Source organism: Argiope bruennichi, chromosome X1 (assembly GCF_947563725.1).
Source record: "Argiope bruennichi chromosome X1, qqArgBrue1.1, whole genome shotgun sequence".
NCBI lineage: Eukaryota > Metazoa > Arthropoda > Arachnida > Araneae > Araneidae > Argiope > Argiope bruennichi.
Genome location: NC_079162.1, coordinates 52,428,648 through 52,454,883, shown reverse-complemented (window position 1 = coordinate 52,454,883; position 26,236 = coordinate 52,428,648). Strand labels below are relative to the sequence as shown.

Sequence of the window (26,236 nt, the reverse complement as noted above, 5' to 3'; positions counted from 1 at the left end):
TTCTTTCTCTAGGATGGAAATGATCTGCATGTTAAATATGTTCCATAATTTATTTTTACGAAAAAGTAATGGCAATATAACTTATTTTAGTAAAAGCAGAAAATAATTTAAATTACTGTGAATTTAGTTGTTTATATTGTTGGAAGACCCAACATGTTGTTCTAAACTTTAATTTTCCCTGCATAACAAATTAAAAAAATCAATTAAATTTCATTCATTTATAAATCATAATTCTTTGGTATTTTTTTCTCTTCATGATTGAAACTATACCACAAAGTTTTCTTCAGAAAAATCGCATAATATTGCTTTATCTAAAGATGATGAGGTTTTTAAAAAAGAATTTCAATCCCTATTTTTGAAAAAAGTGATCAGATGCTGTGTAAGAAATTATTTTATATTTTATTTTATCTTAAAATGAGAGAATGTATTTACCCTCTTTGGAAAGTTAAAGCATTTTTGTGGATTTTTTTTTTTTGATATTCTGATAATTATTTAAATCTACAAGGTCAGCAGTTCATTTTTGTATGTGATTATCATCTAGAAATCAAACTAAAAAAAACTAATCTGATTTCAAAAAACATATTTCATAATGGACTCTGTAAACAAAATATTTATAGATATAAAAATGAGCACATTTTAAAGCTTATATATCATATACGATTTTTAAAAAACTCAGTAAAATCTGACGTATGTTAACATAACATGCAAAGAATTTATTTTTATGTTAGTAAAAGTATTGTATATGAATGGCTTAATCATTTATCTTGCATTTTAAGACACCTTTAATGTAATCAGCTTACAATTCATATAATTCACATACTTCGTCATTATAGGTTAGCAGTTCGATAAATAGTAATATAATAGTAATTTAGTAACATACATAGTAATTTATGTGTAAGATTAGAGACGCCAGTAGTTTATTAAAATTTTTACGTATTAAAATGCAAAAACCAAATACGTTGTACTTTACATTGATGCTACCTATAGACAATATAAATCAAAAATGCACGATTAAGCCATTCATGCTACATAACTAAACATTCGTCTAACAGATCACCGATCCCTGTAAATCGAGATGAGGCTGTTGCACTTATTCACATTATTTCCATGACTTTTAAAATTTCTATCTTTTTAATTGAAAGATTATAATATTTCTCTTAAGTTAAGCCAATGTACTTCAAAAAATAAAGGAATTATTGATTATATTTGTTTTCATTTCGTAGTTTAGGAGTCAAATGATTAGTTACAGAGTAACACTGATTTAAGTTTAGTTATCTAGGGTTAATGAACAAAGTAATTTTTGCATTTAACTGTCAGTCGAAATAATCTTCAAAGGAATTATAGGGGAAACCTTCACTTCCTGTCGGGAAAATTCTCAACACCTTGGCGTGACCTTCCTTTGCGAAGCAGAACCGTTATTTCTCTGCTTGAACTAAAAACAGCGAATTGTGACCTCTTCATTATGGGAATAACCTATAATAGGTATATATTTCTACTCTCTTCAGGAAGTAGAGCAAATAGAGTTCATATCTGATGCTTTGACATGATATTGATCTTAAATTAACTATCGATTGCGTTAATTTCATTGGATGACAGCTAATCAAAAGGTAGATAAAATTAGCTTCTTGTAATTCCTACATTTGTCTAAAAATGGTGCTTTTGTTTTTTCGTGATAGGAGTGGTTGTTGCTAACGAAGATGATACCTTCTGATACCTAAATGTTTTTCGGGTCTTTATTCAGGGCATAAATGTTATTTAAGATTTACATTTTATTCATAAAATCCCAGTTTGACTCAAAGTTATAAATGTGTCATTATTTTACAGCCGAAAAACAACCGTTTTAAAGTTATTTTTTGCTTTATGTTTAAGTTATCGTTTTACATTTAATGAATTGATTTTGTATAGTTTTTAATTTTGTAATGGAAATCAAATTTTTCAAAAAATTTTTAGTAATTGTTTGGAAACAATAGTCTAATTCTTAACCATTTTTAAAGTTCTTAACTATACTAAAAAGGTTATAAATACCTATTATAATCTTTTGCCCTGGTTATACCTACAAAAACAGAGAAATGAAGTTAATATCGTGACGTCAGAGTTATACGGCAAACTTAACGCGCATACTGTCTAACATTAGCTAGCACATTGTCAATTATTATTCTATGAAATGGAGGCTGAAAGTAGTATGCGATTTAAATGCCGAAAGACTCAAACACCAATTTTCTCTTAAAGTTTCAAACAAGCAATGCTTTATAATGTCTAAACATGGGTCTAGTTAGAAACTTGGCAGTCTTCTAACTAGACCATTAGAGTGAGTTAAGTTGTCGCTAGAGTGAACATTTCTATAGCTAATTAGATCTTTCTAGAATTCTTCTTTTTTTTTCCCGCTATTTTCTCAACATTTTCGTTTTTGGCTCTTATCAACACAATTTTCAGTCCTCAGGTTACATGTTTTTTCTTCTAAGTATACAGAGTTGAAATACGGCACATTTGACGTCTATCATGTGAGCACGAATTCATTGAATAGGTGTTTTAAAGTAAATTGAATTTTAATGAATTTAATTGAATTAGTTGTTTTAAAGTAAACAACTGAATGAAAACAGCATTAATATGAAGAATATATCTTTATTTAAATGAAAATGAAATAACAATGATATAAGATTTATAATATTTACAATACATGAACATTTTATTGAATACAAAAAAAAGAGACATTTAAAATTTATACTCTTTAAATGTAACAGAATAAAGTATAAATTATAAACTCTCAATTTAACATATAAAAATGATGGAGATACAGGATAATAAAATACAAAGGTATTCAATGGAAAAATAAGGCACAAAAGATTTGAATTCAATAAATAACGCATATCTTTATGTCAGATGGAAAATTTTTGTTAAATTCCAACCAAAACCATTTTATGAGTGGCAAAATTTTTTTTGAAACACAAAATTTCAATCCTCAGACTAATATTAGCTAAAGCGTTAAAAAAAAAAAATCTATTTTTTTTCTTAAATGATTTTGTTTGAAATTTCATTTTATTAAAATTTTAATTTGAAACAGAAAGAGTTGTCATTTTATTTAAATAAAGGAAACAAACGCCAGAGATTAAAAATCGAGTCACTACTTGGATGTAATATTTCAAAAATCAAAATAGAATTACCATTGCTCAATAAAAATTAAAGCCAATTGAATTACCAATAATTGCCTAAAATTTTTAAAAACTATTTTAAGCTTATTTACTTTGATACAGCTGCAAACTCTTCATTTCTTTTAGGATTAATTTCTCCCTTTCTTTTTTTGTTATAACCATATTAAATTAGAGTCAGCACAAAAATGGATTATATCACTGATAACGTAACATAACGTGTGATATAAACTATGCTAATTTATAACATTCAAATAAAAATACAAATAAACTCTTTTTATGTAAATCCCCATGATTTGAAGAGCTGATTTGAAAAATGAAGCCTTCTTAATGTGTATGTTCAATAAATATAACAAAGTTGAACTATTCCACCAATTCACAATTATAATAATACTAAGGTGTGAAATAATTCTCTCGAATACAATCCCCGTAAGCAAATTCATGGCTAACAGTTGCTCACTTTTTTATGCTCATTTAGAGTTTCATAGTCAACTGTTGTGACTAATAAAACGATATCTTCAAAAAGTGCAAAAGTGGAAACTCCGCACCATTACAGATCTGTATCATTTTTGAAGTTACTGTGGCCCATTATGTTTTTTTACTTTTTGTTCTCTGGTTTCCGTTACTGCTACAGGACATTTGTAGTAGATAGCTGAACAATCTCTGTGCTGCAATCCATTTCGAGCTGCTTTCAGGAAATCTTTTAAGACAGATTTCGTGTTAGATGTAAATCTTGATCTTTCAAGGCGAGCTTCAACCCTGTATAAAGAGAAACGGAAAAGGCATGAGTATTCTTAATATTCTGTAATTTGTAATAAAACATAGAACCTATAGATTTAATTGCATAAATATAAACAATGATTATTATCTGCAATGAAGTTCTAATGCGGGATGAGAAAGAAAGCGTTTTTTTTATTGTATTCAGAGTAGATATTGAAATTTTCACATAAATGGGAGAATATTTGGAATAAATGGAAGGATTTACTCTTTGAATGACTTTAATGTTTTGCGATTCTCTGTTTAATACTTTCTTTCTTTTCTTTTTTTTTTCTGAGGCCGAGCTGTCTGGTTAAAGCGTCTCGGCTTTTGGATTACAAAAACATAGGGTCGAGATCCGGTTGATTCAGTGATCCAATATATACTTCAGCCTGGCGCTCATTAAGTTGGTAAGCTCTTTAACTGATTGCCGCTTGAAGTCCCAAATGATCTAATGCCCATCCCCAAATGATCTTAATGTATCTTCAACATGGGACTGTTTTCAATTAGTCATTATTTTCGGTACCCCATAACCAGTAAAAACCAGGGAACCGCGTAATTTCTTCCCATTTTTTTAAAGTTTGTGCATCCTTTGAGTATGTTTAATACGATTCTGTGGTCAAAATTTCCATGTTAATCAATAAACAACTGGTTTTACTTACTTTATTTTAGCAAACTACTGTGATCCAAAAGTATCTGTAATGTTATCTTAAAATATATCAATTTATCCGTCAATACTTATTACATCTTTTTCGAAATAATCTCCATCAACTGAGATGCACTTCTATCAATATTTTATCTTACGTATTTTATTTTATGTTCTTTTATAGCATCAATGGACTCAAATTGATGAGCACTTCTTGTGTGCAGCCGATCACCCCGCCACCACTGAACGAGGCAGTAAATTGATGAGAATTAGAGGCAGTTCCGTGGAAACCGTGGAAATAAGATTGAGTCATGCGGGGCCATATCTTGAAACATGGTGCATTTAGAACAGTATATGCTGAATTTTTTGGTCAAAATTTCATGAATAATAATGGATCTGTGGAAAACCGAATTATCTTGGTGTAAAAGCCACATTTCATCGCAATTAAAATTTCCACTTAATATATAATTTTTTTTGACTGTTAAATGGCAATTACTAAGCATCAATTCTTTGATCTGATTGAAATGTGGATGACTAGAAAAAGTGAAGTGAATTGTTTACCAATATGTGCTTAATCTGCTGCCTAGCTTCTTTATATGAGATTCAAATGCTCTAGTTTTGGATAAATAGTTTACTTTAAAGAGGTCTTGAAACATTCTAAATATTTCTGTAGCAGATATTGCATTATAGAAATAAATTTTAAAGCATTTTCTTTGGTCAATTTTATTGACCATTTTGGAAAATCGACAAGATTAAAATTCTTATATCATTTAAAACAAATTTATTTTCGGACTATAATAAAAAATGAAATACTGAATGTTGCCGGATGTTATAAAAGTCGTGAATATATTTTATAATATTTTGCTAATGATAATGAGTATATAAATTTTATATGAAACATTCTTGGTAATTTTTGATCACAGTATTGTATCAGATTGAGGGATAAGTTTTTCAGTTTTAGTAATTAAAACTAATAGAAAATATTAAAGAAGAAAGATTTAAACGCATGATTTAAAATATTAAAAAAGAATTATATTATATATAAGCTATAATACAGCATTATTTCTCGGTTTTATTTATACTTTTCATTCTTTGTTACTTAGATAAAAGTACTAATTATAAACGACACAAATCGGAATTTTTATTTTTGAAACTGGACTTCCATCAATATAATAAAATTGGAGATAGTTTTTGAGGTTTGAATAAGTTTTATAAAGCCAGAAGAAGAAATATGATAGTCGAAATATGAAGTATTTTACTTGAAAATTTCCTTGATACACTGCCTCCTTTGAATAATTTTCTTTTTGGATGTACTATGTTCGGTTAATTCCTTGTTTTTATAAATATTTCACTAATTTTTAAAAAATTGAATGCGTATCACTGAATTTTAATTATACAATACACAATGAAAATATTAAGACCGTGACTTAGCTGATGAAATTTTGGCAAACATTACCATAATTTATCAATTTGTTTGTTTGTTTTCTATTTTTTTTGAAATATAATTCTATGCAAAAGAAAGTTTTCCTTAGCTCTTTTTTTATTTAATAACTTTAAAAAAAGATTAGAAAGCTTTTAAGACAAATAATTTTTACTCCTATATATGTAACTTCAGAATCAAAATGTTATTAACTCATAAAACCTTACTTGGTACCTTAACTTGTAATATTTAGCATAAAATTTTATAGCATATAAAGTTTATCAAAGGACAAATATGATGTTGACATTCATAAGATTGATCAGAAGACAACAATAAAATTGACATTCATTTGTCCTTAAATCAACAAGTTGACTGAAGGACAGCATTTCGAGAGAGTTTCTTCTCAAGAATTTTTTTTATCAGTTTTCTGTTCTAAAAATTTGAGCCTAACTCCATTTTTCCAGTTATATTTGTTGCTGGTTTTCACTCATACAAAGGTTTGTTGGGCCATAATTTCAGTCTATCAATCTGTTTTCAGAATATAATTTTAGCTCTTACCTGAGAGGTAGTAGATGATTAACACTAATGTGAAATCCATGAAAGGTTAAACTTGTAGGGCATTGTTGTTGTACTTATGTTGAAAAAATGCTTCAAACATATTTATATACATATTTTTTTCAAACATATATTTTTCTTTTATATTTTAAAAAAATAAATAAAGAACATTATATGATAATCCATTTCTCTTTCTATATCAGTTTATTTACAATATTTTATCATAAAATTGCCCGAGCTGAATTTACCCTCACTTTCTTTGATAAAACGTTTTTAAGTTTTCTAAATCACTGAATCAAGGTTAAAATCACATAATTGTTAATTTACTGCAGTTTCTTTCAACGTGATAAATCAAACCAAATTAATTTAAATGAGAACTGAGATACTTTTAGTCTTATAAAATCTAAAATAATAAAAAATATGATATATTACCCAAATGCTTGGATTAGCTTCTCTGTAAAAGAGCCGAAACTGGGATTGATGCTCTTACGATGAACCTCACATACTATCAAACGCTGGCAATCTGGAACGCTAAGGTCATATTGGTCAACAACCTTTTCCAACTTAGCTAAGGCACCCATAAATGTAGAAAGTCGGCTGTTGTTATTACCCTGCTCTGTTGATCGCTTTTTCAGAAACAATGCACCATTTCCACCTCCACCTGATGCACCATTTTGAGCAGCATTAGCAGCAGCGTTTGCAATGAGTCCTCCAAGACCTCCTGGTCTTAATCCTCCAAGTGGTCTGAGGCCACCCAGCGGTCTGAGTCCTCCGCCTCCAGCAATAGGACCAAGTCCACCTAAACCTGCACCTGCTCCGAAAGGTCCTAGAATTCCAACAGCTCCCATACTTCCCATACCTGCTCCAGCTCCACCTCCTTGAGCACTGCCACCTAAACCAGCACCGCCACCTATAAGCTGGCGCAAGAAGAGAAGTGGAAGAAGTGGTATTCCCATCATTCCCAAAACTCTCATGAATGGTCGGAAGGTTCCAAGACTGAGAAATCTTCTTCCTTCCAAATTGTTTTTATCATTGCTACTTGCTTTAACTTCAGACTTAGCAGACGAAACAGGCAAACTTAACCACAACACAGCCAAGCTGAGGACCAGCAGTATATGAACATACGACAAACGCATTTTTATGGTTGATCTGGAAATGAGAGAAAAAAATCATTTGCAACTAAGAAAGAACAGAAAATATACATAAGTAACGCAAACAAACTTTGTACTAAAATTACAATTATATACAAATGAGGTTGAAGGTAAATTAAAATACTTAAGCTTGTTAACGAAAATATTATAACGATCCTGTATTCTGACGGATCAAAAGACAATATATTTACTTCTCATAAATATATTATTTAATTTGTCTACAAATTTATGCACGCAAATCAGATAATGAAATATTATATACAACATGTTCTACTTCTAAAGTTTATGATTTTGACTCCCAAAGTAATATCATGTGATGAAAACAATTCGAAACTCTATAATTGCCTTAAAAAGAAGTTGGAAAATAAAAGTTAGATAGAATTTACAATATCGAAATGAAGAAAAATGTATAAAACCCTATGAAAATAAAATAAAAAATATTTAAAAACATGAAATAATCTAGAAGAATATAAAAAAAGTTTCATTTGGTGCAAAATGCAATTTTTAAAGCTTTCCGGTGTCCATCAATTATTACAGTAAAAAGAAAAATGATATAATAGTGTACATTGATTATTGTAGTAAAAAGAAAAATCATATAATGAGTGTACATCGCTTATTGTAGTAAAAAGAAAAATTATACAATGAGTATGAACTTTTTGATGCTTTAAATAAATAATAAAATTTTATTTTTGGCTTAAAACTTCTCTTCGTACTCATCGCCTGCAAATGTATTAAAAATAATATACATATACCTGGTTTCTGTTTCCAGAATCAGTTTTTAACATTAAATATATACATTTAGCTGTTTTAGAAATTTGATTAATTAATTTGATATTCTTATGGAATGTGTCAAATTATATGGATACGTATTATATATTTTTACAAAAGACTTTTGCCACAATCCTTTTAAAATTTAAATTTCAATTAAGTTTTATTTTCCAAACACTTTTAAAAATTAAAACATGTAACTTAATGTTTAGTAAATACAGGATACATTTTAGGACTATATGCATTTTAAGCGCAAAATTTTTTTGAAAACTAAACGGTTTTCTCGCAAAAATAGAGGTTTTAAGATACACTGCAACGAAAAAATGTTATTTAGAGAAACCAAATCTCACATTTCGTCTAGCTTTCTGCATGTTTAATTCGGTAATTAAATTTCTCATTTTATTTTAAATGATTATAATTAATTAGTTTTTTTATTAGTTTTTGTTATTTGAGCATAATAGTGAGCTTTGAAAAATTTCATACAAAATTGTAAAAATAATAATAATAATAATAATAATAAATAAATAAAAAAATCTGTATAATTAATTGATTATTTAATGTATAAAATACTTTTTAACGTCATCGTATTAGCGTAGATTTTCTTTTTCTTTTATAATCTTTCACCGTTTCTCATGAAAAGTGATTCTAAGCAAATAATTTATAGCACTGAACATTTCTTCAACATTATCTGAGATATTCAGGCATATTACAATACATGCGATCTCTATATAATGACCTAGATAAAATAAGGTTAAAACAGATGGAACGTCTTTGAACTCGTAGTGACATAAAATCAGGCAGAATGCCGAAACTTAATTATTTGACTTTTTCCTGAATCACCATAATTGGAATTCATTGACAAAACCATAATTTTCATAGTAATTCTGTTTAGGATATTTTGAACATTTACACTTTATAATGTATTACGATATATGAACAGACAAATTTCAAACATTCCAGGCGAGACTGTCCCAAGAGAGATTGCAAACAAAAAGATGGACAAGAATTTGTTTGAAAACGACATTCATCAAAGCTTTGAAACAGAAAAGGAAAATTATAAGACGAAGTTTCTCTTTAAAGTATTTTTGTCATCACCACAAAATTCTCAAAGAATAGAATGTTAAAAAAAAAAAAAACTATTCAGATTTATAAAAAAAGTATCGACCCCCCCCCCCTCCTTTTTTTTACATAATACAAGTAAAAAAAAAATACATTCATTATTTGCCACTTTTCCGGGTTTTGAACTTAATGACCTTGAATTTTTGGTTTGTTTAGTTTGGCTTCCTCTTCCTTGACTTCGACCTTGAAAATGTTCGATAACTAAATGATGTCTAACGTAATACTAAAATCTAAACGACTCCTTAATTCGCATCTATAATATACATTTTTTAACTTAATCCATAAAGTCTTTTATCGCTAAAAGTCGTATAAGTCTTTCAACGTATAAAAGTCTTCCATCGAAAGGTCCACCAAATGAGTTTTTGGAAATTATAACTGGTTTTTGTTTTAAGAGTGCGCAATATTAATATATAGGTTTTTCATTTAAAAAAAATCCAAAGACTATACAGTATACACAAATTAATCACCTTTAAGTCCGGTGCCATATTTCTTCCTTCTTGCCCATGTAGACCGAATAAATTGTTGTTAGGGCGTATTCTAAATGTTGCGCGGTCTAATTTATTATTTCATTAAAAAATTATATCCAGCAGTTTCTAAAATATAAAATAATGCCAACTTTGGAAGAAATTTAAAAATAAGTGGAAAAGCATTTTCATGCGAAATAAATTTGCATAAAAGGTTAAAAATTCGAACTTCCATGTATGACGAAAATGTAATTTCGAGCTGCTAAAATTATACTTAATTCTCCTGCAATTAATGGTGACTCAAAGATTGGAAGCAATCTTCTATATATCGTATTATGCATTTTTCATAACTATTCACTTTTGTGGGGCTAAGTCTTTAATATTAGCTTTACTCTTTTTTGCCATGACAAACGTCCCAAAATAATGAAACCAAACGTTGTTGTTTGATAAATGTATTTTATATAAATACATTCTATATAACTGTTATATAATATGTTATCTAAATTCACAAATAGTTACATTTATGACATACGAGATTCATAAGTTCCTATGGAATTTCTATTTTTTGAAAGGCATTTTCGTGGTACTAAAAGAGCTCACAACGGTAAGCTTGAAAAGTGAACTTCATGCGAAGCATAAATATTTAAACATTTCGTATTTTTCATTGGGTTAAACAGAAAGTGAATTCTCAGTAATAATACAAATTAAAATATATCAAGCATTAGTTAAGAAAAAAAAGAAAATAACAGATGATAGCATACATTATATAAAATCTAACATTTATGTCATTTAAGGTTTTGCAAAATACTGAGGGAGTATTTTAAAGGATACATAATAATATTTAAAATGAATCGCAGGTACTCCAAACATTGCTTACCTATATTTACAAATATCATTAATGGGTCCAATAAGAGTAAAAAACCATCTACCTGAGTCGAGTAGTAGTTCCCAGAATAGTTTAGCCTTGAATCTAGCGAGCGGAATCCTAAGAACTGGTAAAACAAACAGATCGTTCCGCGAACTATTCACTCTAGCTGCGCGTGTGTAAGAGCGGTCAAAGTTTCTGAATTGCCATTTATACCAAGCCTATGGGCAAACGGCGGCTTCTACTGTTCATACGGGCACTCGGTCATCGATGTCCCCAGATATAGGTCTGAGGAAGAATGTTACCTGGCGACGTAAGGGTGAGGGGAGGGGGATAAATAATAATCTCAAAGGTTCACTAGTTTTCCTACCTAGCTGGGAGATAATCTCACCTGTTTAGAAGTTTCATGACTCGGAGCGTTAGCATCTCGGAAAGATGATGATGCTTGAATTTTGAAGAATTAATTCCCCCCGAAGCAAGCGGAAGCGTATGGGATTGTTTCGTCTGAATTTCCAGGATGGTAAAGAAGATGCCTACAATGCGTGTCCGTAACGCTCGTTTTGTTGTAATTGTTTCTTAAGGGAAGTCTAGACTGTTGATTTCTCATGATGGGTTACACTTTTAAATGCAGGATTGAAGTTTTAGGGAAATTTTTGGGAAGAAACTGGTATTGCTATTATTTGTTTCTTCAGCGGAAAATGAAACCTTCGAAGGATTACGCGATTTTGAGTGAGATTAAGCTTTGGGATTTTAAGAAGATTGCTCTGTGAAGAGCGTATTCTTTATTTTCATTTCCTTTTCATTCTACCGTTTTGCTAGGTTATGATAAAATATCTGTTTTTGATAAAAATTGCCACTGGTTATATCTAAGTTCATTACATTGCGCAAAGATATACTTGTAATAATTATAACTGCAATACAATACAGGAGGTAAAAAAATTGCATATTTTTCTTAAATGGAATAAATAACAACCGTTGTAATATAGATAAATATTTTTGAATCGAAAATTTATATTATTGTACATTTTTTTCTGCTCTAAGCTGATATAACTAAATAACGATTATATGGATTTTAGATTTCTTTTATCTTATTTTGATTTCATCATCTCTTATCCTTTACAAAAGAAGTATTCCATAATAGAAATTTTCTATTTGGTTTACTTAAAATTTTATAAAAGGGTTTCTGAAACCCTAAAAACATTTCTTTTGTAAAAAGATTCAAAAAATAAATAATTTAATTTTGTTGAATGTCTCATATTTTTATACAGCCACCACACCTTATTATCCGTTTGAAAAATTGCAAATTCCTTTAGTTAGCAAAGCAGAGTTTGACAGGTGAATGCGTTTAAAAATCAGGATTATTCCTCTGCAATGAATTGATAAAAGAATGCCATTTTAGAAGAAATCATTGAAAGTAATGTCAATTATATTATTTTTTTCATCTATTTTAAAATATTAATAGACAAATGTCAAAGAGGCACATCTTCACAGTTTTACTTCTGGAATCCGAAAATAAATTTTATATGACATTTTGGAAGATACATTTCAGAGCTTGAGTCTTTACCTTTTATAACTTTAAGAGATGAAATCAAAAATAAACCATAAATTATTGACGTTTATTATTGTTTAATATTATCTAATACTGTGTTTTTGACTATTTTTTTTCATATCTTGCAAGGATAAATCAATAAATCCACATATTAAAGGTTTATATAATAAAGTATTTAAATATCCTAGTGTGTATAGTTTGTTTCCAAGTTTTCTGTTTAATAAATTTCCTGACACAATTAAGAAGAATTTTCTTGTAATTGTGATTGCAAAATGGCACTATTGCTTCTATTCTATACAAAGTGTACAATTTCAGTTTTTAGAGTAATTTTCGTTTCATGTAGAATGTACTGTATATTGAATTTTTTATTATTTAAAATAAATTGTTAATTGGTACTATTTTTGGGAGTAATCAAATATACTTTATAAAAAGTAATAATCATAATACAACTATTTTCTTAACTTTTTTAACTATTTCTTTGGAAGAATGCTGCATTTATATATTAGTGAGCCTCGAAAGAAAATCTAAAATACATGTATTATAAGATGTTCTGTTTTTAAATTACGGGAATATTTAACTACAAATGTAACCAATCATAAAATTATCGTAATATATAAGCAGTCTCATTGACTGATTAATATTTTTTTACCTAATTTTCTTTGTTTAATATTATGTTGCATAAGATATTTTAAGGATATTTTTGGAAATATAGATTATAGATGTACATTTATTTTTGTATTAGTTTTAGATCATAGGCTCAACAAATAATTTAAATTTTGTGTACCATCTCTGTATGATGAAAATATTTAGCCACTTGAATGAACTATTAATTCAATAATAATTAACATATCTATTATTTTTAATTAATGAAAAATACCAAAATTATAGAAGTTTCAGAAGTATGTAAATGCATTAATTTTTTTTATTGCTTTTATATAATTTATATCTAATTTAAATGCTACTTGAAACGACTTTGAGTCAAATTTTAGGAATCAAAACTTTTTAAATAATTCCAAGTTTTGATAACAATAAATGTCAAGTATGATTATTTTCCTCTCAATGATATTTTCTGGACTGATAATCCACAGTAAGTTATACTTAAAATGTAAGAAAAGTGGAAGTATACCAAAATGCAGTTACAAAAATATTTATTGATTCCAAATGACATGAAAATGATAAATACAAATCAAGGAAGTACATAATGTTTAATTTAAAGGTCATTCATTCTTCCATATTTAGAGATTGCAGAGTCGAGTTTATCAACAAGTTCTCCTATGAGTTTGGTTGAGTTCAAGGAGCCCAGTAACTTTCCAGTCGCAGTAGTAACAGCTGTTGGGATGTTACTTGCTGGAGCAATGTTTACAGCGAGAGTAAGCATCAAGGTCAGAAGTGGAAGTAACAACATTCCAAATCCTCCCAATACATACGGTATCATATGGTAATAATTGTTGCTTTTACCATAGTAATAGGGATAATAGTCATCGTAATGGCCATAATAGTGCTCATAAGATTTGTAGTGATCTGGACCATAGTGATGGTAGTAGTAGTAAGGGTCTCCTTTTCCATATCTGCTGCTTTGGGATTTTAAATCAAAGTCGACATATTTCTTGTGGACGTTGGTCGATGACGGAGGAGGCGTTGTTTTTGGAGGGACAGTGACTATTTTTCCAACAGGTGTTGAGTATTTATGGGCTGAAGTGGATATGAAAACGATGGCCAAGCAAAAGAGAACATTTACCAATGCAAGTTTCATTCTGTAAAAACAAATTGAGTTAATGTAGGTTGTTATTTATCATTTTATTCTTTAAATTTCATAGATATCTGTTCGAAAACTTGACTAAACAGACTTCTGAAACAACATTAATCAACATCCTGTTTTATCATAAGATTAGAAAAATGAAAGTCGAACATGGAATGTAATACACTGTTAACATAAAAGCTTTAAGCGATACGTTAAATGAAAAAAAAATCCCAAGAAAAGATTGTTTGAAAAAATTAGAGTGTTAAAGAAATTGAATAAAGTATATTAAAATGTGCGAGAAAATGAACAGAAACATCGAAATTTAATTATTATAATTGTTTTAATATTACTGTATAATTTTAATGCAAGCAAGAAATACTTGATAATATTTTTAAATTTAGGTCCATACCAAGATTTGGACTAGCTACGCAACTTTTTATACCAACTCCATGAGTTTGGGAAAAATATTGTAAATATATTTTACATACTCTTCATTTTCCTGAGTAAATTGCAATTTTGAGTAAAATTGTCAAAAGTAACAAACTCCTTTTCTTTCTTCAAAAAACTATTCTGAGTTTCATTTGATTCATCATTATAAAGACACTGATATGGTAGTTTTGGGAAAAGAAGGTATTAAAAAATTAAATTATTACGTGAAAATGTTTTTATAACTGGCTTTCATCGATGAAAATAAAAACATTTGCTAATAAAAGTGGATTAAATCTATTTCTTCATAATCATTAAACTTTACGCAAATTATCAAAAAAATTCAAATGTTATCTAAAATTAAAATTGCTTTAGATTTGTGCAATCGAAGTAATTCTAGCCATGAAAATGAAATTAAATAAAAAATGATTTAGAATTTCCCTATGAAATAATATTATAAAAAGTAATTAAAAATTGCTAAAAATATTCTAACTTTTTCTTTTAAGGACATCATGCAGATTTTACAAGCTAGTACACTTCACACAGATTTTTTAGTCAGATTTCGCCACACAAGAAAGATTAGTAAAATAGTTAAACACAATAAATTATTAGTTTTTAGTGATGAAGTCTAGAAAAAGGTAATATTTCACACATTTATTACTTCCTCTATTTCTGCGGAAATTATTTGTACATTCTTAAATTTATAATCATTAAACAGCATAATATAAATGCAGTTTGGATAAAAATTTTATATAATTAATAGTAACACTCTCTACAATGTTTCGAACTTTTTACGCGAAAACGTGAAATTTTCAAGGTGAGAAATAAATTAGAAAAAAAAAAATGTAATAAATGTCAGGAAAATATCTTCAAAATTATTGGCCTCGAAATATGCATATTAAACTCATAAAGAGTAAATTTCGTATGCAATTTAAAATTTCAAGTGAACTGAAATTATTCCATTCATTTAAATATAGGCCTCCACAGATTATGAATGTGATGGATATTATATGCAGCAACCTCAACGTCAGCGTCGATTATTACATATATTATGACAAAATAATTTATATAAAAACTCATTTTTGGAAAACCTATATTTTTCCACTGAATAATCTAATACTAAAAGTTTATCATTCTAATTTTTTAAAAAAAATGAATTTTTCATTTTTTGATTTTCTAAATTACTAAAATGACAGTTTCTGTTCTGAATAAATGTATTTTGCAGCTGATTTCACGAAAAATGCCTCCCTAAATTTTGCTCTGTTAATTTGCCATTTTAATAAATAACTGTCCAATTGTGAATTGGCCAATGAGGACTAATCTTCATGCGAAATGTTCAAAAACATTTACTGTAAAAATGAATGAGTTTAATTCGAAAAAATCTATGTAATTTTTAACTACTATATGAATTTAAGATATAAAGTAGGACATCGGTTCTCATTTCTTCCAACGTTCCTGAACAATACAATTTTTAATTCTATATTTAATGCATATCATAACGTAATGATAATTGAACGATGTCTTCCTCTTAAATCCTGTTTTATCTTCAATAATCTATTTAAAAAATTAGTCTTTGTTGCACAAAGGAACTAAATCCTTGTTGGACCATTTCTAACAATAAAACAAATTGATGCCAAATGCAATCATTTTAGAAATTCAAGTAATGTACTTAAATTATACTGTCTTTTTTACATGAGTTGTTATGCTTTGTTGTATTTTTACATGCGTTACAAGGATAAGACCTCTTCATTATACTAAGAATAGAGACATCAGTAATTATTTTAAACTTGCATTTGACCTACATGGTTGGACCTCCGTGATTCTGAAAAAACATGCACGTAAAAAATGACATAGAACTAATTGCTAAATATCCCGTCATTTGCTAGAAAGTAGCTGTATACAAATAAAATTTCCATGAATTATTAAATAAGACTTTCATGAATATTTATAACTGTCAGTGATTCTTAGATAAGGTTATTATGATTCTTTGTTTCTTTTTTCAAGTTTGTTACCGTTTCACGGGAAAAAAATGAGGAATTGCTTATGAATTCCTAAATACTGCATAAATGACTTATTCGTTTTGTGCAAATTTTTAAAGGAAATATGCATTTCAGCGGGCCTTAAATGCTTCCTGAATTTTTTATAAAAATATTTGGAAATATTACTAAAATTGCTCTGAAATAAAATTTTATTCATTGGGTGAATTCCTTTACAACTTTTTAATTTCTTTATAATTTAGCTCTAAATCTTCGAAAAATAGAACATTTTTCTTAAAAATATTTAACTTTTTGAAATAAAACCAGAGAAATTAATCTCAAATTACAATGATTTAATAGTGCTTTATACCTTTTATATAGTTTAAAGCTCCATTTAAAATTTCTTATGTTTTCACAAGCAGTTAATATCATTTTAATCTTCAAATAATCAATAATTGAAAATAATCTTATTCGCTAATACTGTAAAGCCATATGCTTGAATGAAAAATTGCTAGAAAATCAGGATGTTATAAATAACAGAAGTAAGAAATTTTCTTTCTTCCAGATAATTTGAAAAATAAGAAGAGGTGATAAACATTATTGCCACGTACGTTTTGAAATGATACGTTTGAACACGAACTGTCACTTTCAGAACATTACGGTCACAAAATAAAGTTGAAATTATCTCGTACTGAATATCATACCAATAACTATATACTAGGAACAAATTCCTGTGTTGAAAGTTATCAGAATACAATAAAATAGGATTTCAGATTGGATTGCTGCTCGGAATGGCAAAATTATCTGACATCGGTATGACAAATGTTTAATATTCAGCAAAATTTCAGGTGATGATTTTTCATCAGCTTTCTGATTCAGTAGCATTTTTATCTTCATATGCTAATAAACATATTTCTTTCTTTGAACAGTTACTTGCTAAGCTTACTTGTTATGGAATCACTATATGTTTTCAGCATAACTGGGACTAATAATATATTAGTACAAATTTCAATGCCTTTGGTGTAATAAAAAATATATTTGATTCTTGCTGATTTCATGAACGTTAATGTTAAGAAAAAGGTTTAATTTTCGATGTTTTATAGTTTTATTTCTAAATATCTCTAAGAATCTACAAGCTGCAATACTAATAATTTACGAATGAACAGTTGAAATAAAGTTAAAAATATATTACGATGTAAAATCAATTATGCAAATGATTTTTAAAAATCTGATTAATTATTCTAACTTCAATTTTTTTAATAGTTCTGGTACAAAATTTCTCACATATATTTAGAATGGCATTAAACACTTACTTCCCAAAAAATCCAAATGCAGAATACGTAAACCACACTAAAATTCAAAAATTCAAGCGTCTGTATTAAAGCTTGGTTAAGAAATGATGTTTTCTGAAACTCATCAATCCAAAGATGTGTTGGATGGAACTTTTTCTCTCATTAAATAGTAGGTAGAGTTATACACTGGAACTATCTTTAAGATATTTTAATGCTCCAGATTTTCAGATTTAATATCAAACAATGTAATGTAGGCCATGTTTTTTGTATACATTGTATCAAGCATAAATTCCAGCAAAAGAAGGCGTGGAAATGACGTCGCGTCACATGATCATAATATTGCCACTTACTCGTTGACATACTATTCGCGCGAAAAAGTTTCTCTGTATTCTTCCTATTATATGCGTTAAACAGACCATCAACCACTAAATAAGAGCTTTTAGCGAAATTAGTCGCATTATTGGCAGTAGAAAAGGATGTGTGTATTCCTTTTCAAACTGAATTACCGAAGCGATGTTTTCTTTCTCGAATTTCAGCCAACTATTTTGTTTCAGATATCCTTTGTAGCTTGCCAAAGCTAGTAAGTTGCGTGACATTTTCTCCATGTTACTTTCTTAACAAGATAAGTTTCATTTTATGCATGCTGGCTTGAGCAGAAAACTAACAAAAGTGAAATCTATGAAAATATCTTGCTGTTCATTCTTACCTTAAAGAAATATTAGCATACATTTGGTCTGGAATGCATTCTGAAAAAACACATTGCTTTCCGAGCAGTCAAAGCTTTTTAACAAACCAAGGAGATTGAAAAATATTAATATAAACAAAAAAATAGCAATTTTTTTTTTGCGAATTTAAAAAAATATATATTTAAATTATGAGTAAGCAAGTGCATTCCTTTTTGAAAGTACTTATTAATTATCGCTATACTATACTTCCGAACTCGGTGTCATGATGTCCCTGTCGTTAGAATTCCTGCTTTCCGAGCTGCCAAAACTTTTTCACAAACCTAGGAGATTGAATAATATTAACATAAACAAAAGGAAATAGCAAATATTTTAAGAAATTTTTTTTAAAAATATTTAAAATTGTGAGTAAGAAAGTGCATTCCTTTTTGAAAGTGCTTATTAATTATCGCTATACTATACCTCCGAACTCGGAGCCATGATAATTCCCTGTCGTTAAGATGGATAATAATTATTCAACACAGTAGAAGTTGAGCAGTTCGATAATTTTGAATTAAAATTTATTATTAAGTTGAATTTTTCTATATTCCCCTGAATTTATTATTAACACAATGTTAGAATATTATCTATAAATAGAATTTATGTTTTAATTCGAAAACAAACCTAAGAAGTGATAAATGCGTTTTTTAAATTTCTGAATCATTTTCACTGTTAAATAATTATTCTACCTTGTATCATCAATTATCGTAAGCGAATAATTTTTGAAGTTTTAATTCATTCGAGGATTTTATTATTACACAACGAATTGAACAACAACAACAACAAAGGCTATAAATAATTTAACACAAATTTTAATGAATTTCGGTATATTAAATGTGATTTGGGCTGTTTGTTTTGTAGTTTTATTGTACAATTGTTGAGTTCTAAATTCTTCATACAGTTGGTTTAGTAACAATAGTAATTAATTTATTTCTTGAAATTATAATTTTTAAAGTTATTAAAATTTGAATAATTATTAACACTTTATTTATTAAAATCAATATCTATATTAATTATTTATTGAAACTGTTTAATATTAATAAAAATCTTTACACTACTTTAAAAATAATCGTTTTCTCTTGTCTTGCTACATAAATTATCATACCTAGTTTTCCTTAATTCGAACTTTTACGTAAATCGAATTTTTAGTAGTTCCATGAGCATCCACAGCGTCATTAATTGCTAATATAATAAGAATGTCTTTGGTTTTAGTTTTATGTTTATGATGTGGCAGTATATTTTGAAAAAAAAAACTGCTGTTGTATAATTATTGAACAGGAGTTTTTTCATAATTTGAATAACGTGTTAATATGATGAACCTAAAATTGGGAACAGTAGTAAAATTTCTGTGCTGATTTTTATTGATTCATTAAAATTTTGAATAGAAAAGCTAATTCTTTTACAAAAGTGCTAATTATAAAGATAATTAAATGATAATATAAATGGAGCGTCTCTGGTTTAAATAATTTCACTAGTTCATGATTTAAAAGAACTTATTTTTACATATATTTTGTAAACTGATAATCATAGAGTTTAAATCTAAAATGCTTTTGATATTCTTGAAACCTGTCCTCTTGTTTGCGTTTATTAGTTCCTTTTTTATTTAAAATATGAATAGTAATGTTGCATTTTCGAAAGTTTCATTAAGTTGATAATTGATTAAAAAATTTGTTTTTATTAAGAAAAAATGATATTTCCAAAAAATTAAGTGTTATAAATCTAATATAGTTTCAGATCTTGTGTATTTAATGTTTTTGAAGGTCATAATTCAGATTTACGAATCACTGAAAAATACATTGATTTAATTTTTCTCATTTCGAGTTACAGAGAAATTTATTCAAGACTCTTAAAGTCTCTATTTTACATTAAGATTAGAAAGATTTGCTGGTCTATGTCTTTGATAAAATAGTTCAGATAAAATTCGAAAAGTGATGTAATGAATTAATGCATTTTTCATTTCATGTTAGTTATAAACTGATTTTCATTTCATGCATTTTAGTTATAAACTGATCCATAAAAAGGCCCACTAATCAACAAATCCTATATAATTACTTATTACCTATGCATCTAATGCAACTTTCAATGGGGCTATACATATGTTATTTTCATCTGATTTAGTATCGAGAAAAATTAATTAAGCAAAAAGTAATAATTTTAATTGCTATTTGTTTTAAGAAGGTAAAAAACTTATTATTATTTTTTACGTAATTGAAAAATATTTAAAAGCCTTTACTATTTGTGCCATTTTATTTCTTTTTAAATTTAAAAATAGCACTTTTTGTATTATCCTAAAAGAAATATCCAAATTTATATTTTTATGGTTTTTGAAATAAATGTATATGTAGTACATTCAATTTCCATGCTTTTAAAATGAATTCTCTTCGCCTCTTAAATTTAATTAAAATATTCGCTAAAATTAGAAATAAATGCACTTTGAAGGTGAGTCGAGTGGACTTCTGGTTTTTCTTACGCCTCTCAAAATCTAATTACTGCAACTTTAACTGTCTAAATTTGAATTGCCGTATCCCGTTCGCAAGCCCCATTGAAATGTTGATTGTTCGAAAAAAAAAAATGAACTGTTCGGAAAAGTTTTCGTTTCGAATGCATAAAACCTAGCCACGTCGTTGTAACTTTTTATTCCTTTTTTATATATTTCAAATAAGATTGGTGTGCATTATTATATTTTTCAAAGCAAAACCATCTTTCTAAGTACTATCACTGATAAGCCACTTTTATCCCTTTCATCTGTCAGATTAAGAAGGAGGTTAAGAATCTTGAGTTCAGGCACTCTGCCCACTCTCCCGCATGTCTTTGTAATGTTCTATTTTTGTCTTTAACCTAACAAAACATTTGCCTAACCTAGAGCACGTCAGTTGGTTGTTGATCACAGCTCAACAGTATATCTCCAAAAATTATCTTTAAGATGAAAATTAAGGAAAATTGTTGACGATAATTCAATAAACGACAGCTTTGAAATGAAAATTTTCTTCCTTATTTCAATTATTGTCACATATATTTTATATTATTATTAGAAATACTGAAGATTGACCGACTAGATTTTGAATTATTGATCTGAATGTTCATCTTTACGTTTTTCAATTTGTATGAATTATATGAAATGTAGTATATTAAGACAAGTATACAATTTAGCCTCAATTGACAGTTTTTATTTCCAATTTGACAGAAAATTCTTTGACAGAAGAAATTGTAATCTTCATTCCGGAATTCTTATCGTCATTCTTTTTTTAATTAATATGAACAATTAAAAATAGTTGAGATTAGTTTGCATTAATCATCAATTAATCATTATGCGATCAATAGTGAATAATTTTATTTGCTGTTTTAAAAGAAATCTCCCTCCAGAACTTTAGATCGATAAATTAAGCAGATAGAGAAGGTGATTCAGGGTTTGAGATTGAGATTTATATAGTCTAGACGTAAGATCGTCTACGTTTATTACTCATTCATCACGTTGCCGTATCTGTGCTCGTCCATCGCATAAATCAATTTTGTACTAGTAATGCAAACATTAATGAAGTTGACTATACTCAGACATAAATTGGTTGATGGCAAATTAGAAAAGATTCCTTTAATCTGTATGCTGATGCAAATTTAAGTTTTACTTTGTCGTTTCTGAAAAAAATTAGTTTATTCAATAAATTAGGAAAGGAAGATTAATATTGATTGATATATGAAATAAAAATAGTTAAGATGAAGAGGAGAATTTGATTTTACTGAGAATTATGAAAAGATCTATTATAAAGGTCGGTTATGTTGATACATTAAATTAAGGACGTGTATGAAAGATAGAAAAAAATCCTGCAGTTTAAAAAGAAAAATTTTTGAAACTTTGATGTGTAAAGATGTAGTTTAAAATATGCCGTTTTGAATGTAGTTTAAAATTTTGAGAACTTTTAAAATGTATGAGTAAACTGCATGAATTTAAACATTTCTTGCTATTTTAATGGCTTATTTCTTCGAATTTAAGTGAAAAATTACTTATTTTTTAAGTATGACTATTAAATTACGGCTTTACTAGAGAGAAATTTTCCTTCTGGCTGGCTAAGCTTGAATTTGTCATTTTCGTCCAAAGAGTATTTAAAAATCAATATAAGAAAGAAGATCCATATCGAAGAAACCGATTTCTTATATTTTTAATTAAATAAAAAAATACAGTTTGTACTTTCTTTGCTGGTAAAGATATAAGTAAACGCTCATATTGAAAAATAAATAATTATTTAGCTTTTCAGAAATGAAATTTTTTAAAACATAGAAAAAATACTTAATACATCAGATTTTCCAGACTTTTATGACTTACTTCAATCAAAAATATTTAAAATGATAATTATTTTAATTATAACTTTTAAATATTTTTATTTATTTAATTTATGTTATAATCATCTCGATATCTTCCGATACATTGCATAAAAGTTTATATAATACTACTATTTATCCTTTTCCACACTATGTGAATTCAGTTTATTCAAGGGCGAGTTTTTCCTTTTCCTCATCATTAAATGTTTTCTTATTCTACTGATAAAAATGAAATATGTGGAATTAGAAAATATTCTCTGATGTGCAATATGAACATAAAATAACTTTCCCTCTTTGGAAGTATCAGTAAGTAAAACAAATGAATAGGACGAATCCAAATTTCACATATATACTGGATAATATATAGTAAGATAAATTTCAAAATGCAGGGAAATTAACAACATTAATGATAGGTGAGATTTTGACGCTTTCGGAATGAAAACAGATCAATAATTACAGTGAATGGATATGGAAAAGGAATTAGACAAAATTTCATTGATATTCGCATGATAAAAAATGTACTTACAGAAGTTAATATATACTATATAGAACTTTCAGAAGATAATCTTTTATTAATCAGTATTAGAGTCCCTGGCGTATGTACAATGTTTTTATTGTGCTGACCTTTCCTTACATAAGATAGTGTATAGGCGATATTTGGGGTTTTTTTCTTCATTTTATTTATTTTTCAGGATTTATTTCCTCGTGTTTTTAGAAATATGCATATGAAATTTAGTTTTCTTCCGTTCACTAGTTTTAACAGCAAATGCTGAAAGTTATTTTATGGCCACAAAGTAAAATGATTGAAAAAATTTCATCAATTCTTTTATCATGTAGTCTCGAAAAGGGTTCTGGATGTTTTCATCAACCAAAATTTTTCATCTCCGTATTATGTAAACAGAAATAGGAAAAAAAGTTATATGAAGTTTTCCCAGTTCCTGAAATGTGAATAATTAAGTTTGCTAGAAGAACCGAAAAAATAATATATTGTGAATTTCATTTCGGATGTGCTTTCTGTAGTCAGACAGATTTAGAGTTTTACAATATATACAGTTTTTTTATTGAAATATGTATTTATATGTATATTTAACCACTTTAGGATTTATGCCGAGTTAATTCTTAATACATTTATGTGTGTTCTTCTGACAATAAAAGTAATTCGGCCCTTATTACGCAAAAATGTTCATAGTAAATTTTTTTCTTATAACTCTTCTTTAGTACATAATAAAACTTTTCATTCCTAAGTACAATTTTTTACCTTTCAGAAAATTTATTTTTAAATAATTTATCTTTAATGAATTTTTCATTTTTATGGAAAAAGATTTAGCTATTATTAATATTTCATAATGATGTAAAATGTTTAAGAAATGTTTTTGACCTCTTTTCAATGCAGTTTGGAAACGACATTCGTTCATTAATGAGTAAAATTTAAAAATTTTAAATGTTTTGTAATAAAAATTCATACTTTCTGACATGCGAGTTCTTTACTTAAATTTGATGAATGAATTAAAGAAAAAATATTGATAGTTCTACTTCGGATTTATGATCTGAAATCAGATAAAATGATTTTTTTAATAACATACTTAATTTGAATGCTGAAATTATGGATGTATACAGATTTAAAACAGTAATAAAGAAATTTCTATTCATCTTAACAAAAAGTCATTGTTAGACTAAGTTTAATGACTGTTTAGTCATTCTCTTCTTTATAACTTAGACTAAGAGAATGACTAAAAAATACAAAATTTTAACAGAGCATTTTTCATTAACTTTTAAAAATCAGATTGCTCATAAAATGAAAATTTAGCTATCATTTATGTTAAATTGGTCTAGAGCATTTAATGGCTTCAAAGACTATGGATAGTTCTTTTTTTTTAAATAGACATTGATGAGAATATTATTTATGCTTGTATTTAAATTGTGTGCGCTCATTATAAAAGAAGTTTTTTAATAATTTTCTTTATATAAGCACAAAATTCTACTGAAATTTAAATTACAATGTGACAAAACTTTCATTTGAAAACGTGGCTTAGAAATAATTTATTTCACTGTTTACTAATCACTTTGTTTTTTTGAACTCATTCAAAATCTTTTCAGTAATGCATTCTACAATGAAATTTTCTGTAGCAATCTTTTTCTTCATAAGATTTAATTTTTTAACTATAATTTCTAATGAATACTAATAACAGAATTAAACATAAAATAATGAAATATTTTTAAAAGCAGGTTAAGAATTATTATCCTGTTAAATAATTTCTTGATAATGACTGTATTACTATGAATTATAACACATCTAAACACTGATTATTTAAATTGTTCAATCCAATAAAATTTAAATCCAAAGTCAAATCCAATAACATAATTTAGTTGTATGTCCTTCAGTACATTTTCATACCTTCTTGATCTTAATCGAATAACCAATATATTTTTTGAAATATTTTCTTTTTTCTTTTTATTAAATACAACATCAATTGCTTCTTTGAAATTCGTGACGATAGTCTCGTAAACATATGTAACAAATTGACTCTTGTTAAATAAAACACCCTTAGGAATGAAAAAAAATGATTAATATAAGGATAACTGAATTAACTGTCTAATCGAATTGACCGAAAATGAGATCTTATTAATCAGAGTAACTGCAACGAAATTGCTTGAAATTCAGATAAGCCAATCGGCTTGGATAAGAACAACTTTACGATGTTAATGGAACTTCACTATGGTACGATGAACAGCTGAAACCTAAGCAGCGGAACTGTTTTCGTATTTTGCTTACAATGCGTGATGAGAAGTTCACTTGTTCCAAGAACCTTGACAGAACACACGCATCGCGTTTTTGTTCTGCATTTGGTTTTGATGTAATGGTTCATACTTTTGCGGTGATGTCTGGATTTGTCCCTTTTTCTTATTGCGGAATTCAGTCTTTAAAAAAATGTTAATATTGAGGATTGAATCAGCAAATTGCAGAGTTGGTGCCTATAGAATTACGCAAAAACAAAGCTACTAAACCGCATTTTAAATTCAAATAATTTTTTCGAATGTTTAATGGAAGGTTTTTTCGTGCCCAATGTTACAGAGTGTTTAAATATAAAAAGACAAGCTAAAGAAATAAAAAAAAAAGTCTACAAGAACTTTTAATCTTAGTGGTATGCATTCCAGTTGATTGAGGCTTCATTAAATAATAAACATTGATTGCGTATTGGATAGGTAAAATTGTAATGATAAGAGTCGATAATTTACGGTAAAATTATCGACTGTTAAATAGAAAATAATATTCCCAATTACTATATTTAACAAAAAATGCTATTTGCGATCTTAAATATCTTCGG

At 27.7% G+C, this 26,236-nt stretch overlaps 2 protein-coding genes across 2 annotated transcripts; both read right to left on the bottom strand.

Annotated features, from left to right (window-relative positions):
- Positions 1-2,691: 2,691 nt before the first annotated feature.
- Positions 2,692-11,110, bottom strand: LOC129958722 (keratin, type I cytoskeletal 9-like). The gene is made up of 3 exons (XM_056071374.1): positions 10,903-11,110; positions 6,956-7,672; positions 2,692-3,905 (listed from the first exon to the last, which is right to left on the bottom strand). The coding sequence occupies exons 2-3, from the start codon at positions 7,657-7,659 to the stop codon at positions 3,722-3,724; spliced, it is 888 nt and encodes a 295-aa protein (XP_055927349.1). The 5' UTR covers positions 7,660-7,672; positions 10,903-11,110; the 3' UTR covers positions 2,692-3,721.
- Positions 11,111-13,649: 2,539 nt separating this feature from the next.
- On the bottom strand, positions 13,650-17,976 carry LOC129959219 (uncharacterized). Its single transcript, XM_056072043.1, has 2 exons — positions 17,896-17,976; positions 13,650-14,193 (listed from the first exon to the last, which is right to left on the bottom strand). Exon 2 carries the CDS (start codon positions 14,190-14,192, stop codon positions 13,650-13,652), a length of 543 nt encoding a protein of 180 aa, XP_055928018.1. The 5' UTR covers position 14,193; positions 17,896-17,976.
- Between the last annotated feature and the right edge of the window lie 8,260 nt (positions 17,977-26,236).